Here is a 16,776-nt window from a genome sequence, read left to right as displayed (position 1 = left end):
CGATGCTTTTGTGTTACTCCTCATGCTAGTTCACAATTCTCACCAATTCTGTAAATAATCATACCACAGAACAATTATATTTTCATTTAAACACCCATATAGTGTTTTTTTGCAACTAATCTAATTAGCAAAATTTAGGTATCCACTTCAAACTTCGAAGTTTTCAGATGTTTCATTGGTTTCCAAATTCTAAATAATTCTTCATTATCTGCTTTGATATTCACTTTTTATTTTAAAATCCATAACAAAAATATTCTGTTATTGATAATAACTTAAGACTTAAATTTACAAATCGAGGTACAGGCATATTATAATATATTTCGTTACTCAGGTGTTATTCTTCTTCGGAAGATCCTTCTATCTCCTCTTGAGAAGAGACATCTCTACTGACAACATTTCCTTGATCATACTGTTGAGGACTGTTATTGATCTGTTCCAGAGAACGAATTATATTTTCTTGATTAGTTGGTGGTGTAGGAATATGACTTCCTTGTGGTTGGAAACCATTTTCATCAGCGATGTACCTGAAGAAACAGTTGAAATAATCTCAGCTGTTCAAATTGAAATGATCTAATTGATCTGCCTGAGAATATAATATCTTGAAAGTTTATGTTAGAACAATAATGAAAACACACTGTAGATATAGGAAGTGAAGTTTTGGATACATTTCTCTGAAGACTCGAGAAATTTCAAGGTTGAATTCAAAATCATTTTTATTCATCAACTTGTACGCGAACTAGACCAAATTCTAATCATCAATCACTATAATTTTGCAAATAAATAATGGAATTCGGGAATTTGCTTTTACTGCCGGATCCACATACTATTTTTTCTCAAATCGCCATCAGCGTTATCATAAATTAAAGATAATTTATAACGATTCTTATTTACAATTTCATTGCCTACAAAACCGACAATCGATTAGTTTAACGTTGTGACAAAAGATGAATATCTAATCACTACTTTATCTAATAGGAAAGTGTACCCATTGTGTGAGTTAAGATTAAAATAGAAACAAGTAACAAGGGTCTCAATCTCACAAATTTATTGTTCGAAAATAGGAAGGTAACAACTCAGAAAAATCTTTTGTAGGAAATTAATTGAGACCCTTGTTACTTGTTTCTATTTTACTACTTTATCTACTTATCTTTAAGAGTTTTCAAAATGAGGATTGATGACGATGTAGAGATGTGCGAGATAACATCACAGATAGTGAATATTGTTGAAATGGCAATGTTGATTTTGTGCCGAAGAAATCTAAAGATAAGTCTTAGTACGCTTACAAACATTTCTCCTTATCTGAAAATGTAATTATTGCACACTCTTCCAATTAATCTACGAAGTTGAAAACTAAAAACTACTGCTGGGAATATTCAAATGATTTCAGAAAAAATAATTGTTTGTGTAGGATCATCTTTATCCAGAGGTATCAAATGCGAAACAAAGTCTTATTTGAAATGAATTGAAATTCTGAATCGAGAAGTCGAGAGAAGAACTACACTGATCAACAATTGCTAGGGATCACTTATGAACTTCTCTTCATTTGTATTTTTTTCAAGTTATCTCGTGAATATCTCTACATTATATGTTCTCTAAGGAAAAAGTAAGATGTTTTGAGTTGATTATATCAAAGTCTTCCTCACTTCATCGGCTCTTGTTCACAAAATCGATTATTATCTGTAGGCTGTTACAGGTGGAGTGAAAAGCAATGTGGTATTTGTTATTAAATCTGTTTTTTTCTCTCGTTCAAACACATAAGGTGACAATAATTGAAGAAATGAGAATAATATCAGCTTATCAGTCATGCCGAGAAGACGTTTGGCTCCTGTGCAACTGGACCAAATCATACGGTTTGGAAGGTTTGTCCCAGCGAGAAGTGTCCCGGCGGTTGAATGTTTCGCAAAGTGTCGTGAGTCGGTCTTGGAATAGGTTCATCCAAAACGACTCAGTAGCTTATGTTCATGGGGGAGGTCGGCAGCGCAGTACAACAGCTGCCCAAGATCGTCTTTTGATCCTCAATGCTTGGAGAAATCCCACTTACCCGGCGTCGCGGCTCAATAGATCACTGAGAGTTGCAACAGGAGTTCTAATTTCGAACCAGACTGTAAGACGACGACTACATGTTCGTGGTTTGAGAGCACGTAGGAGGGTACAACATCCCCGTTTGAATAGGGAACACCGGGTTCATCGACTACAATGGGCTGAGGAGCACCGCAATTGGACACTTGAAGATTGGAGCCGATGTTTATTTACGGATGAGTCTAGATTTCGTTTGGTCAACTCCGATGGACGTATTCTTTCTTGGAGGGAAAGAGGGAAGGTATGCAGAACAGTTTATGGTACCCACAACAGCTTTTGGCGGAGGTTCTATATGTGTATGGGGAGGCATTTGTTTGAACCAACGCACAGAGTTGGTTGGTCTGCAGAACACCACCATGACCAGCCAGAGATATCACAACCGATCAATAACCTGGAGGACCTTTCTAACGCTTTACGGGATATTTGGACGAATTTGCCCCAAAATTTTATAAATCGTTTGATCGAAAGTATGCCTCGTCGGGTAGAATGCTTGAGACGAGCTCGTGGGGGACCAACTGGGTACTAGCTTAACCGAAACTTCAGCCTTCTTGTGGTTTCATCATAAAATTTTTATGTTATTCAAACACAGAATTTTGAGTGTTCCTAATAAAGTCTTTTTTTCTCTCCAACTTTCCATTTTTTCATTCTTTTCTCAAGTGAACCATATTATCAACTGAAAATACTCTGATATCTGACTAAATTTATAATCTTGGAGCGAATATTTCAGAAATAAATTCAGAACAAGTAAGTGATCCCTATCAATTGTTGAGCAGTGTATAATGGAATATGTGATAAATCGATAGGTTCTTACGAAACAAAAAAGAAATGTTGAAGAAAATATCAATAATTCATAAGAACTTACTGAATTTGTATTGTCTCTCCATTTGGTGCTACATAAGAGTACCCTCCCATCAAAACCTGAATTAGTCCATTCTGCGCTTCCTGGTTGTCAGAAGAAGAAGAAGATGCAGGTAAATTTTCTGATTTCTTAAGGAAACCGTTTTGTTGAACGCGAGTACCATCGCTTGTTTCGAAACTAAAACAGATTTACATTCGTTACATAATTGAAATATTCGGATATCGATGTAGGTTGCAGAATTTCAATGAAGGTGACAATATCGATGACACATTCGGAGTTTGGAAGATTTCATTTCCTTATAGATGAATAAAATGTTGAATTAAATTATAGAAAAATTGACAATAAAAATTAAGTTCCTTCTTTAAGCGTGTACACTACCTTTCGCACTAGGTACTTCAGTTGCAGATTAATTTCAAATCTGTGCGGAAATTGCACACGAAATTTCTTCACGAAAAATTATAGTTTTTGTTTTATATCACATGGAAAATTGAAAGGTTTTCCAATCGTATCCCAATGTTTTCAATGATGAAGTAAAGAATATTTCGAATTTTCAGATATCTGAGCAAATTATATGAGCGATAAATTTTGATGAATCTTTTTCAGCTGAAAATATTCAGACCATGTTTGTTCACGTGGTCTCCATTTCATTTTGTGAAAATTAATTTTTTCAAATATTTTGATGATTGCTTTGACTTATCTTCAATTGATATTATTAGTATCTAGGTATTAAGTAGAGTATTCTCGTCCATTTGAAACTATTTGCTTGAAAAGTATACTGCCAGACCCCGCATAAAACATGAAATATGAAGCATTTTGAAACCCTTTTTTAGGCAGATCATGTCTCAACAAAAAATGATGACTACTCACTAGGCTATTCGACAAGTCAAAAAATGCAGGTCATGTCATTTGAACAAATGGATTTATTGGCATTTTAAAAAGGTGATTTTCTAAAAATTGTAGTGTCTTTCGGACCAGCGTAGATTTGCAGAAGACTTGAAAACTTTTCTGGAATTGAATGAAAAAACATCATCCGATTATCTTGGAAGGTTTTCAAGACATAGACCTTCAGTTTGAATCCTTATATCTATTAAAATTTTCGGAAAAAAAATGGTCTACGACAAAGTGTACCACAGATGGATGATCACAAGTGGGGTATTCCATTCAAAATCAGAATCTCATGGAGACTTCGAGTATGATACAAAAAAATTGGGCATTCTCATTGAAAAAAAAAACTTGGTGGTATCATGTTTCACTACTGTCGATTCCTAGACCAAAATTTCCAAGAGTTATCACTAATTGACTCATCCTGTATAAGTCTATGAGTAATAAAATATACACAATAAAGATTTTATACCTGAAACTAAAACTGCCATCTTCATTCACTTGCTCAGTCTTATTGATAATTGTTGCATTTGCTGATGGTTGAACAGAATACTGTTGTTGGCTGTTGGTAAGTGCATTTTGAGGACGTCCAAAAACAGATACCAGGAGAGCAGACAAGATCAACTGAAAATATGAAATACATGTTCTATATTTTTCTACAATATTGTCCATATGTGAATTGCTATTGTGATGAAAAAACCTTGTGTTTTCAAGAATTCAACAACTCACCCCTAGGAACATCATTGTGTGGATTCTTTAAAAATATTTGTTATTTAGTCTCTGAAGATGTGCTCAGTACTGGTGTTGATAAAACGTCCACAAATTTATATAGGTAAATACAAACTACGTTGGAGCGTTCGATTGTATTTACATAATTGTCATTCCCTCTAATGTGCTAACAAATTCAGCCTCATTCATAAAATTCTAATCATTGAATCTCTTTATTTAAACATTGCAATAGTGTTCTTTTATATTTGTTGAAATTTTTGACATTTTGCAATCAAAGTTAGTATACCTTCTGATTTCCAATTCTAAAACTGCAATAAAGTATTGTCTAAGATCTATCGTTCAACCAGGAAGATATCGAGGATTTTATGATCTCAACTTAAATTTTATTGTTTAATTGGTTGACGTAAGGAATATCATGAGCATTTGCCAGAAATATGACACCAAGGTATTTATCATGTAGTTTTTTATTCCTTAAATATTCATTTGTTAAGAATGGTGCCATTTCATAACAATTGCCTTAGTAATCTGATACATTTTTCGTATTATGGAAAGTTCGATAGATATTTTGAATTTGACTGAATTAAAATTGACTGAAATTTAGTTGAGATATGTCTGAATGCTTGTTAGTTTGAAGTTGAAACTCTTTGGTATCTTATCACCTAAATTATGGAAAAAAAGGTTTTATGGAATGAAAAAATGTTGTTTAGATTTGGAATTAATCCAGTAGGATAAAAGAAATGAATACTTAATTTTGCTTTTCAGAGTGCAATATAAAAAAAACCATAGAGCCTATTTAAATGGGTTTAGAATTTTATTTCAAGGAATTTTTTTTTTATTTTCGTAGATATTTCAGTTGTGTACTTGCGTATGTGATAATTATAATGAGAAATGATATTTAATTTTGAAATTCGGCATAACTTTTTCGGCTGAACAACCATCTTCAAAAATACTCTTTTCCATCATCAAAGTATAAGTTCTCGAAATGATGATTCAACTTTTCGAGAACTTATGCTATATCACTTCTCTGTCTCTAGATCCTTCATCTCATTATCCAACAATAGAATGATAATAGTCCTTCTGAAATGATCTAGAATCAGCTGGAGTCTTTATTCGTTTGATTTGAAACTCACTATTTAGGAGCTTAACAAGATTTAAATTAATTTTCAAACGAAGCGATTCTACTTTCGCGAATATATGGCTTTGGAACAGGTTTCTAGATCGATCATTTTTTTCTTTCGAAAAAGATGTGATGTCATTTATTGAAAATTGTGTTCTTTGTTTGTCGACAGATTTACCTTGTAAAATCTTACTTGAAATAAAGGGTGTTTTTTTAGAGCTATAGAACTTTAAATTGCAATAAAACAACGATGGATTATTCGATTGACATGAATTTTATTTATCCGCAAGATAATCTTGTGGCATTACATTCATAATATGATTTCTGGCATATGACCGCCACGGCTGGCTCGGATGTAGTCCAATCTGGACGTCCAATTTTCGATAACTTTTGTGGCCGTATATCAGCAATAACACGGCGAATGTTGTCTTCCAAATGGTCAAGGGTTTGTGGCTTATCCGCATAGACCAATGACTTTACATAGCCCCACAGAAAGTAGTCTAGCGGTGTCAATCACAAGATCTTGGAGGCCAATTCACAGGTCCAAAACGTGAAATCAGGCGGTCACCAAACGTGTCTTTCAATAAATCGATTGTGGCACGAGCTTTGTGACATGTTGCGCCGTCTTGTTGGAACCACAGCTCCTGGACATCATGGTTGTTGTTGGTAATCATGGCTCTATATCGATCATCATTGACTGTAACGTTCTGGCCATCATCGTTTTTGAAGAAGTACGGACCAATGATTCCACCAGCCTATAAAGCGCACCAAACAGTCAGTTTTTCTGGATATAACGCTGTTTCGACATACACTTGAGGATTAGCTTCACTCCATATGCGGCAGTTTTGTTTGTTGACGTAGCCGTTCAACCAGAAGTGCGCTTCATCGCTAAACAAAATAAAATGTACGTAGTGCGCGATACATATTCCGCACAGAACCATTACTTTCGAAATAAAATTGCACTATAAGCAAGCGTTGTTCAGGCGTGAGTCTATTCATGATAAATTGCCAAACCAAACTGAGAATAAATCACTTGACAGCTGTTAAATCGGTCGCCAACTTGAATAGTAATGCCAACTTAAAGTTGTATACCTCGAAAAAAACACCCGTTACATGTTGAACTAAGAAAATAAGGTAAGCAATGCTGAGACAAAATGAATTTTGTGGATGTTAGAGAATTTACAAGTAATTGAAATATATGGGGTAATTGTACCTATACTGATGACTAATGCCAAAATCACAGATGGTAAAACGACAAAGCGGATAGATAAAGGAAAATGATAAACATCGGACATAGACGTTTTCGTAGTGCATTGAAAGTAGACATCTTGAAAGCTATTAGAAATTGATAAACCGTAAAAGGGTATTATTTTTAATGCCTTGCTGATTTCAAGGAAAAGAAAAAAATTTTTTAGTTAATTTTTATGGAAAAATTTTCGTTCTCGGAAGTCTTGAGTTGAAGGAATGCGGGTTTCAAATAAAAAATATTGCTACTTATTTTATATATTTACAATTAATTCTGTACATTATAGGCGTTGGCAGGGAAGTTGTAGACTTGGTTTCCTGGGAAAGTCTGAACAGGTGCAACAGTAACTTTTTGTTCGGTTTGAGGGAAAGATCTTCCCAATGGGTTGTAATGATTTTCCTGTACGTAGTTTCCGTATTGAGATGGGGATGACACTCCAGCACTCTTGGGGATGTCATCGCTGAAAGCGTGGAAACCAGAACCGTCAGCGTAGTATTCTACTTTGATGTTCCTTCCTTCCGGTGAGACATATTCGTAGGATCCATGGACGACTTCTTCGGCGTTCTTCTCGTCGTAAACTTTCAAGGTTCCTTCTTCTTGTACTTTGGTTCCGTCGCCGGATACGAATCTATGAATATAAAAATAATTTTTGTAAGTATTTGTTCAGATAAAACGGGTGTTTTTTTTTCGAGATATATAACTTTAAGTTGGCATTACTATTCAAGATGGCGACCGATTTAACAGCTGTCAAGTGATTTATTCTCAGTTTGGTTTGGCAATTCATCATGAATAGACTCACATATAAACAACGCTTGCAAGTAGTGCAATTTTATTTCGAAAATAATGGTTCTGTGCGGAATACGTATCGCGCACTACGTCCATTTTATTTTGTTTAGCGATGAAGCGCACTTCTGGTTGAATGGCTACGTCAACAAACAAAACTGCAGCATTTGGAGTGAACCTAATCCTCAAGTGTATGTCGCAACACCGTTACATCCAGGAAAACTGACTGTTTGGTGCGCTTTATGGGCTGGTGTAATCACTGGTCCGTACTTGTTCAAAAACGATGATGGCCAGATTGTTACAGTCAATGGTGATCGGTATAAAGCCATGATTACTAACTTTTTCATTCCTGAATTGAACAACCATGATGTCCAGGAGCTGTGGTTCCAACAAGACGGCGCAACATGTCACAAAGCTCGTGCCACAATCGATTTATTGAAAGACACGTTTGGTGACCACCTAATTTCACGTTTTGGACCTGTGAATTGGCCTCCAAGGTCTTGTGATTTAACACCGCTAGACTACTTTCTGTGGGGCTATGTAAAGTCATTGGTCTATGCGGATAAGCCACAAACCCTTGACCATTTGGAAGACAACATTCGCCGTGTTATTGCCGATATATGGCCACAAATGTTGGAAAAAGTCATCGAAAATTGGACGTCCAGATTGGACCACATCCGAGCTAGCCGTGGCGGTCATATGCCAGAAATCATATTCAAAATGTAATGCCACAAAATTATCTTACGGATAAATAAAATTCATGTCAATCGAATAATCCACCGTTGTTTTATTGCAATTTAAAGTTCTATAGCTCTAAAAAACACCCTTTATAATAGAAATAGAATAGAAAACTGTTATTAGTCTTCAAACCTTCTTCCATCCTGAATTTCAACTTGATGTTGAAGACATTCAAAAAAAGACTCACCCAAAATGAAAGTTACCATCTCCATTATTGTCGAAGTCCTCAGAAACAATTGGCACTACTTGAATTGGGTGATGCGCATGGGGTTGATCAATAATTTGAATTGGTTGATCTATGGGGGCCCCAAATCCTACTGTGCAAACACAGGCAATGATAACCAACGATTTGAACATTTTGACTTTATTAGTTGAGACGGTTCTTGCGAAATGTGAAGAAACTTTAAAAATTTCCGCTTATATAACCGAAAAAATATGAAGCTTTATACCTGTTCCAGAAGAACTTTTAAATAGTAACTAATTTGCATACGTGGACAAATGTCCTTCGGAAGGTTCAACAGTTCTTTTATGTTTAAAAAAATTGATAGTAGAGTGATGATATATATTCTGAAGAGAAAGAAGACGATCCTGTCTCTGAATTTTAAACATGTTTATTCAAATGAACCGTCTGGAATTGTTTCAATATCAAGATGTCTTTTATGGTAATTCTCAATATTCAAATGATAAAAGTAATTTGGTGGATTTATACTCATTCTATATTTTTTATGAGAATATATGTCTTCTAACGTCCGGGATCTAACAGAGGAAACCGAACAAAAATAGAATACCAAGAATAGGTTAATTAAAATGGGAAGATCACTGATTTGGAGTAAAACCTTGTATGTGCTTGCTTTTGGTCTTAATATAATTTTCTATTTCATTTCATATATGTATAGATTACTTCATCAATATGTTTACTTATTTATTTACTTACGTATTCTATTTAAAGAATGCCTTCTGAATGAATGGACTTATTGACATTTTTGAAGGTCATTTTTTGAATGAGCAGTATTTTTCAGACCACCTGTAGAGTGATCCATAAATTTGCATGAAACTTTTCGGGAACCCAATAAAAAAATTTGTACAATTATTTCGAATGGTTTTCAAGTTATGATCCTTAGTTTAATATTTTATATCAATGAAATTTGTGGGAAAAAGTGTCCTATGCCAAAAAGTACCACAGATAAATGATTGCAAGTGGAGTATTTCGAAATTAGAATTTCATGGAGATTATGAGGATGAAATGAAAATTGTGCATTCAAAAAAACAGGGTGGTATCGTGTTTCACTTATTCGGACCGGCATGTAGAGTCAAAAATAATATAAGCTTTTATACTGAGTTCTGTTGATTCCGTCAAAATTTGAATAATCTCGCTAGCCACAAATTAACAAGAGTTATTGACTGATCGAGCACTATTGACTCACTGTGTAGAATATGAATTTCAAACTTTGTCCACATTTTTTGTTAATAGCGGCGTTAAAACCAAAGACATTTATAGCAGAAAACCAAACCATATAAAGGGTGTTTTTTTTAGAGCTTTAGAACTTTAAATTGCAATAAAACAACGATGGATTATTCGATTGACATTAATTTTATTTATCCAAAAGATAATCTTGTGGCATTACATTTAAAATATGACTTCTGGCATATGACCGCCACGGCTGGCTCGGATGTAGTCCAATCTGGACGTCCAATTTTCGATTACTTTTTCCAACATTAGACCAATGACTTCACATAGCCCCACAGAAAGTAGTCTAGCGGTGTTCAATCACAAGATCTTAGAGGCCAATTCACAGGTCCAAAACGTGAAATTAGGCGGTCACCAAACGTGTCTTTCAATAAATCGATTGTGGCACGAGCTGTGTGACATGTTGCGCCGTCTTGTTGAAACCACAGCTCCTAGACATCATTGTTGTTCAATTCAGGAATAAAAAAGTTAGTAATCATGGCTCTATACCGATCACCATTGACTGTAACGTTCTGGCCATAATCGTTTTTGAAAAAGTACGGACCAATGATTCCGCCAGCCCATAAAGCGCACCAAACAGTCAGTAGTTTTTCTGGATGTAACGGTGTTTCGACATACACTTGAGGATTAGCTTCAATCCAAATGTGGCAGTTTTGTTTGTTGACGTAGCCATCCAACCAGAAGTGCGCTTCATCGCTAAACAAAATAAAATGGACGTAGTGCGCGATACGTATTCCGCACAGAACCATTATTTTCGAAATAAAATTCCACTATTTGCAAGCGTTGTTCAGAAGTGAATCTATTCATGAAAATTGCCAAACCAAACTGAGAATAAATCACTTGACAGCTGTTAAAGCGGTCGCCATCTTGAACAGTAATGCCAACTTAAAGTTATATACCTCGAAAAAAAAACACCCGTTACCTTTATACAATTTTGTGGTCTCTAAGGGCGCAATTGGCACATGAATGGACGAACGCTCAAAAGCACTGACTCTACGTCAGTCTCAATTTCTTCAATTTGTTTCGATTTTACAGTTTACAGTTTTTTTAGAGTCTAGAGAAATTCAATCAGTCAGAATCGTTACAAGCATTTCTACTCAATCCAAACATTAATAACAATGAAAGTTGTTATGTATTGAATTACGAACTAATCTGATGCTCAAGATATTTATTGATAAAATACAAATAATTCACAAATATCCATAATCATGCAATGTTCATAGACTTCCGATATCAACGATTGAAAAATGTTATCACAGAAAAAAGGATAATAAAACAACGATGAATAAATCCAATCGTCAACAACATAGGAATAAAAAAGAAAAGGAAATTAAAAAGGAATGAGAAAGAGATAACGCATAAAATAATATATATATACACTTTACAACTGAACAAAAGGTATAAAACGAATGCTCAGCCTATGTGTCCATAGATTTTCGCTTTTCTTATACAGAATGTCATGAGTCCTGTTGATTTTTGTGGTGAGGTGTTTGTTGTCTTTATTTCCTTCTTCTTCCGGCTCTTTCTGTTGTGGAAGGTTGAGAAGCTATCCAATCCAAAGCTTTTTGAATATTTGGTGGAATTGGTGGTGGAGTTGGTAGATGGGCTCCTTGAGGTTGGAAACCACCTTCGTCATCAGCAACATAGACTACAGAAATCTGGTTTCCTTCTTTATCGGTATAAGAGAAGGAACCTTGGGCTACAACAGCATCTTCTCCGTCTGGACCACCTTTTCCTTTTTTAAGGGTTCCGGTTTCCTGAGCTTTGATTCCATTTTCTGTTTCGTAACTAGAAAAAATAAAGGGTGTTTTTTTTAGAGCTATAGAACTTTAAATTGCAATAAAAATAAAACAACGATGGATTATTCGATTGACATGAATTTTATTTATACGCAAGATAATCTTGTGGCATTATATTTTAAATATGATTTCTGGCATATGACCGCCACGGCTGGCCCGGATGTAGTCCAATCTGGACGTCCAATTTCCGATGACTTTATCCAACATTTATGGCCGTATATCGGCAATAACACGGCGAATGTTGTCTTCCAAATGGTCAAGGGTTTGTGGCTTATCCGCATAAACCAATGACTTTACATAACCCCACAGAAAGTAGACTAGCGGTGTTAAATCAAAAGATCTTGGAGGCCAATTCACAGGTCCAAAACGTGAAATTAGGCGGTCACCAAACGTGTCTTTCAATAAATCGATTGTGGCACGAGCTGTGTGACATGTTGCGCCGTCTTGTTGGAACTACAGCTCCTGGACAACATGGTTGTTCAATTCAGGAATGAAAAAGTTAGTAATCATGGCTCTATACCGATCACCATTGACTGTAACGTTCTGGCCACCATCATCGTTTCTGAAGAAGTACGGACCAATGATTCCACCAGCCCAAAAAGCGCACCAAACAGTCAGTTTTTCTGGATGTAACGGTGTTTTGACATACACTTGAGGATTAGCTTCACTCCAATTTCAGCAGTTTTGTTTGATGGCGTAGCCATTCAACCAGAAGTGCGCTTCATCGCTGAACAAAATAAAATGGACGTATTGCGCGATACGTATTGCGCACAGAACCATTATTTTCGAAATAAAATTTCACAATTTGCAAGCGTTTTTCAGGCGTAAGTCTATTCATGATTAATTGCCAAACCAAACTGAGAATAAATCACTTGGAAGCTGTTAAATCGGTCGCCATCTTGAACAGTAATGCCAACTTAAAATTATATACCTCGAAAAAACACCCGTTATATATTTTATTATTCGACACAAAAATGAAGAAGAATTCGATTAAAGATTAAGATACAAGATGATTCACCTCGATGGTTTATTTGACGAACTTATATGAAAATAAATAGTATTTTAAGACTGTTTGCGGTTTGGACCAAAAATGTACAAGGTGATTATGAAGAGATCATGATCTCAAATTCATCTAAACTCAACATTTTCAAATTACAGCCTATATTTTTTATTGTTTCAGTCAGTTCTATGTATAAAGAGAGAGGGGTTACTCAAGCAAACCTTAAACCTGAAATGAAAACTGCAAGAGTTATCGAGGAAAACTTGAAATAAGGAAAACTGCAATTTCTATCTGGATGGAAGTAGTTTGTGAATTTCGGAAGACGCAGAAAAAAATTGAAATTCGGAGTTTCGATAACCAATTTTGGCATTTCATGAATTTTAATCAATTGTTTGTTAGTATTGTTGAGCATCTACAAAACAGTAAAAAATTCCAAATTGATATGAATAAAAACTCATCGTGAAATGTCAAAGTTAGTTATAGACATAGATATGTCACAGACTACTCCACTCAGAAAATTATTTATGTATTAACATTTTATCATCTCACCTCCATTCATATCCTCCTTCAGGTGATATTTCATTTGTCTGACTGACTATTTTTATTTCCTTTTCACCTTGTGGTCTTCCATAGACCGCTACTATCAGCGAAGTTAATAAATATATCTGAAACCAAATTACGGTGTGAATTGGAAGTTGATTTTGGGAAAATATATGGCTGAAGTCTGATTATGATGTCTTTAAAATGGATCTAGGATTCAAAATTAAATACTCATGGTGAGTTTCATAATTTCGCAATAAACTGTAAATTTCAAATCTATTCACAATACTATCTACAATGATAGTGGAATAATAATGAAATTAATTTTCAAATGGATTTTAATGATCGAGTTGATGGACTTAATTCAATAGTCATTTGAGAAAAATGGAATCGACATCGAAGGTAGGTTTTGAAATAAAATTTTATTGAAAATTCAAATGTATCAGGTTATCGGAGACTGAAAGCTTTGAATGACCAATAAAGAATAATATATCAATTGATACTCAGTTGTAGCTACTTCAGTTCTCGATAACCTGGTAAAATTTGATATTATTCAGAAGAAAACATGAAGCAGAGGAATATTTTATTGGATATTAGATCTCCCTTGTGGGAATCAAAGTATTATATTTTGATTTGGGTACAAAATATGGAATTATTTGACCTCTAATGAACTATTTACAGTTTTTCACTGTTCCAAAAATTAGAAGGTATGGAATATGTTGCGAAACGAATTCAATTTTATAATGAAAGAGAAGGGAAAGACAACTCGAGAATTTTTTAAAATTTGAATAGCATTTAAAATTATCTTGGAGATGAAGCTTTCCTATCATTAAATGTTTGTGGTAATTTCCATAAATGAAACAAAATTAATATAATTGGGATGAACAACAAGAAGAAATGCTATCAATTTCCTCAAGCCAATATTGAGTTGAACATTAAAAACCAATATTCTGCTCATCGTAAAAGCGAATACAGGAGAATCATCAATAATATTTTTGCTAGTTATTCTCAATTATAACTGCTGCAGGCAAGATCATTCGTTACGTAATTTTGATTTTTATTATCATAATATTGACAACAAAGTAAGATAATTAGGTATATCCATGAGGAAAATATCGTTTTTCTTCATTGCAAATACAAAATATATCTGGAAAAAGTATAGTTTATGCAATTAGTGTTTGAATTTATTCTTTTTTTTTTAATGATTAATGGAATGTTGGAATTAATGGAAAGGTTTAACCCGAATATGTAAATTATGTGTTCCTAGATGTTTCATTTGAAATTGTATGAATTATTATCGTTTCAAAAAACTAGGTAATATCTTCACGCGCATATTATACCCTTTCGATGTCTGTAATTTTCGAATTTCGATCCGGGAATGGTCTAAAACGGTAAGGTTCAAGTCCCTAACGACGAATTCTCCGTTATTATTCTATCCAATAACTCCCAAACAGAAAGATCTAAAATTTTTCTGGGTAGGTTCGGACCTTATACTTATACCAAAATCATATAAAATTGAAGCAGACTATCAAAAAAATTACACAATATTTCTGTTACAACCGTAAGTGAAGTAATCACCCAAATTTACGTGTCGAATTTAGAGAGATATCATCGGAACCCCTTCGTATGGACAAACTCACCGACAACAGTAACACCTCAATAAATCACATCTCAGACAAAGACAAAGGACGAGTGCTCAAAAGCTCCTATTGTTTCATCTAATATTTAATCTAGATTCCCTAAAATACTTGCGCCAATATTAATTTTCTTTAATGATTTTGTACAGAAATCTATATTGCTATAAAAGCTCTACACACTGTTGGGTTGTAACAGAAGTTTGAGGTTTCACAGTTCGGTTTTGATTCACAGCTAAATTAGGGATTGGAGAGACACAACTGGATAAAAAAATCCTAACATTTATATACAGGATTAGAATTTAGAAGGCCACTACTGAGATAATGAAAACCGTTAGAAGGACAGGGTGGCTTAAAATCCAAAAAAGTTTCATTTTTTAGGGAAGAGTGTGTTGGTGTGAATTGATCCAAAATATCTACAATGGTTCTCGAGATATTTCGAAAAAACTGAAAATCGAGAATTTTTTTTCTGTATAACTCATTTGTTTTTGGAAATTACTTCACGAAATTTGTTTTAAGCCATAATCCAATATAGAGATACTAATGGTGTCTCCAAATTTCTTCTGTTTTCCATTGTTTCAGAGACGCGATTGTCAAGTGATGATTTCACATATCAACTCTTCAAATTTGCTTACCTAGACTCGATATTTTTGTAGAGTTTGATATATTGGTGAATTCGTAATTTTTTTTTTATCACCTCATAAGAAAAACCAATATGGCGTCCATAAAAAAAAATTGACTATCGCGTCTCTGAATCAATGGAGAACAGAAAAAATCCGATGACTGATCTTTATATTGCATTATGACTACAAACCGAATTTCGTGAAGTTATCTTCAGAAACAAATCACAAATCTACAGAAACAAAAAAAATCACGATTTTCAGTTTTTTAGAGATGTCTCGGGAACCATTGGAGATATTTTGGATCGATCTACACCAACACACTCATCCTAAAACAATGCAACTTTTTTGTAATTTTAGCCAACCTGTCTTTCTAACGGTTTTCGACATCCCTGTAGTGGCCCTCTAAATAGTTCTAATCCTGGAGATATTTTGGATCTGTTAACACCAACACACTAATCCCTAAATAATGCAACTTTTTGGTGATTTAAGCCACCTTGTATCTTTTTTCGATATCCCTGTAGTGCCCCTATAAATAGTTCTAACCCTGTATAGATGTTTAATCCTTTGAATGAATATGAAGAAAAGATAAAGAACAGGCAACGTACAATAAAAAAGTAACAACGGGAAAAATAAGTAACATTTTTTTTTTTGGAATATTAAACAAAAAAAAAGATATTCAGTAAAACTACTTCTCCCCTTATTCAACTTTCAAACCACTATATAGCCCCCTTCACCTGCTAATATTTTCAATATGGCTGAGTATACTTGCAATTAGGTGCTGAATCTTTCGGAAATCTATGCAAAATAAAAATGTCCAGATTTTTTTTTATGTCAGTAATGTACACTGAGCTAAAAATGATTAAATTTTTTCAACATTTCGCAATTGAACACTCAACTGGGAAATGGATTGAACTAATGCCCCCTGACACCAAATTTTTTCGGAAATAAAATTGCTTAACACGTCAAACTTCATCAATTCTCTTGACAACTTACCCTAAATCCCTTCATGATCAGTGTTCACTTGAAACAACTACACCACCGTTGATAATGACTTCTTCTATTTATACTTCAGTATTTATCGAAGATGTACAGAATCATTATTCGTCCCCCTACACCTCCACAAAGTCGCGTTTATTTCATCATTGCATCTCGATCTGACCAGATATCATTACATCAAATTACACGCCTGCAACAAGTCGACTTGTTGCATTGGACGGATGTAATAACAATACGCAGTATATTGTGTATTTTTCTAATGCATTTTATGAATGTCTAATGC

The 16,776-nt window shown here is 34.4% G+C and overlaps 3 protein-coding genes across 3 annotated transcripts; all 3 read right to left on the bottom strand.

The window, feature by feature from the left end:
- Positions 1 to 209: 209 nt before the first annotated feature.
- Positions 210 to 4,686, bottom strand: LOC123678998 (endocuticle structural glycoprotein SgAbd-3-like). The gene is made up of 4 exons (XM_045616303.1): positions 4,550 to 4,686; positions 4,293 to 4,444; positions 2,942 to 3,115; positions 210 to 524 (listed from the first exon to the last, which is right to left on the bottom strand). The coding sequence occupies exons 1-4, from the start codon at positions 4,562 to 4,564 to the stop codon at positions 335 to 337; spliced, it is 531 nt and encodes a 176-aa protein (XP_045472259.1). The 5' UTR covers positions 4,565 to 4,686; the 3' UTR covers positions 210 to 334.
- A 2,467-nt stretch (positions 4,687 to 7,153) lies between these two features.
- Positions 7,154 to 8,832, bottom strand: LOC123678997 (larval cuticle protein 1-like). The gene is made up of 2 exons (XM_045616302.1): positions 8,621 to 8,832; positions 7,154 to 7,540 (listed from the first exon to the last, which is right to left on the bottom strand). Exons 1-2 carry the CDS (start codon positions 8,788 to 8,790, stop codon positions 7,180 to 7,182), a joined length of 531 nt encoding a protein of 176 aa, XP_045472258.1. The 5' UTR covers positions 8,791 to 8,832; the 3' UTR covers positions 7,154 to 7,179.
- A 2,222-nt stretch (positions 8,833 to 11,054) lies between these two features.
- On the bottom strand, positions 11,055 to 16,646 carry LOC123678996 (endocuticle structural glycoprotein SgAbd-4-like). Its single transcript, XM_045616301.1, has 3 exons — positions 16,491 to 16,646; positions 13,250 to 13,365; positions 11,055 to 11,689 (listed from the first exon to the last, which is right to left on the bottom strand). Exons 1-3 carry the CDS (start codon positions 16,503 to 16,505, stop codon positions 11,401 to 11,403), a joined length of 420 nt encoding a protein of 139 aa, XP_045472257.1. The 5' UTR covers positions 16,506 to 16,646; the 3' UTR covers positions 11,055 to 11,400.
- Between the last annotated feature and the right edge of the window lie 130 nt (positions 16,647 to 16,776).

The sequence above is a fragment of the Harmonia axyridis genome, chromosome 4 (assembly GCF_914767665.1).
Source record: "Harmonia axyridis chromosome 4, icHarAxyr1.1, whole genome shotgun sequence".
Taxonomy (NCBI): domain Eukaryota; kingdom Metazoa; phylum Arthropoda; class Insecta; order Coleoptera; family Coccinellidae; genus Harmonia; species Harmonia axyridis.
The sequence above is the reverse complement of the archived record's forward strand: the minus strand, read 5'-3'. Positions and strand labels throughout refer to the sequence as shown.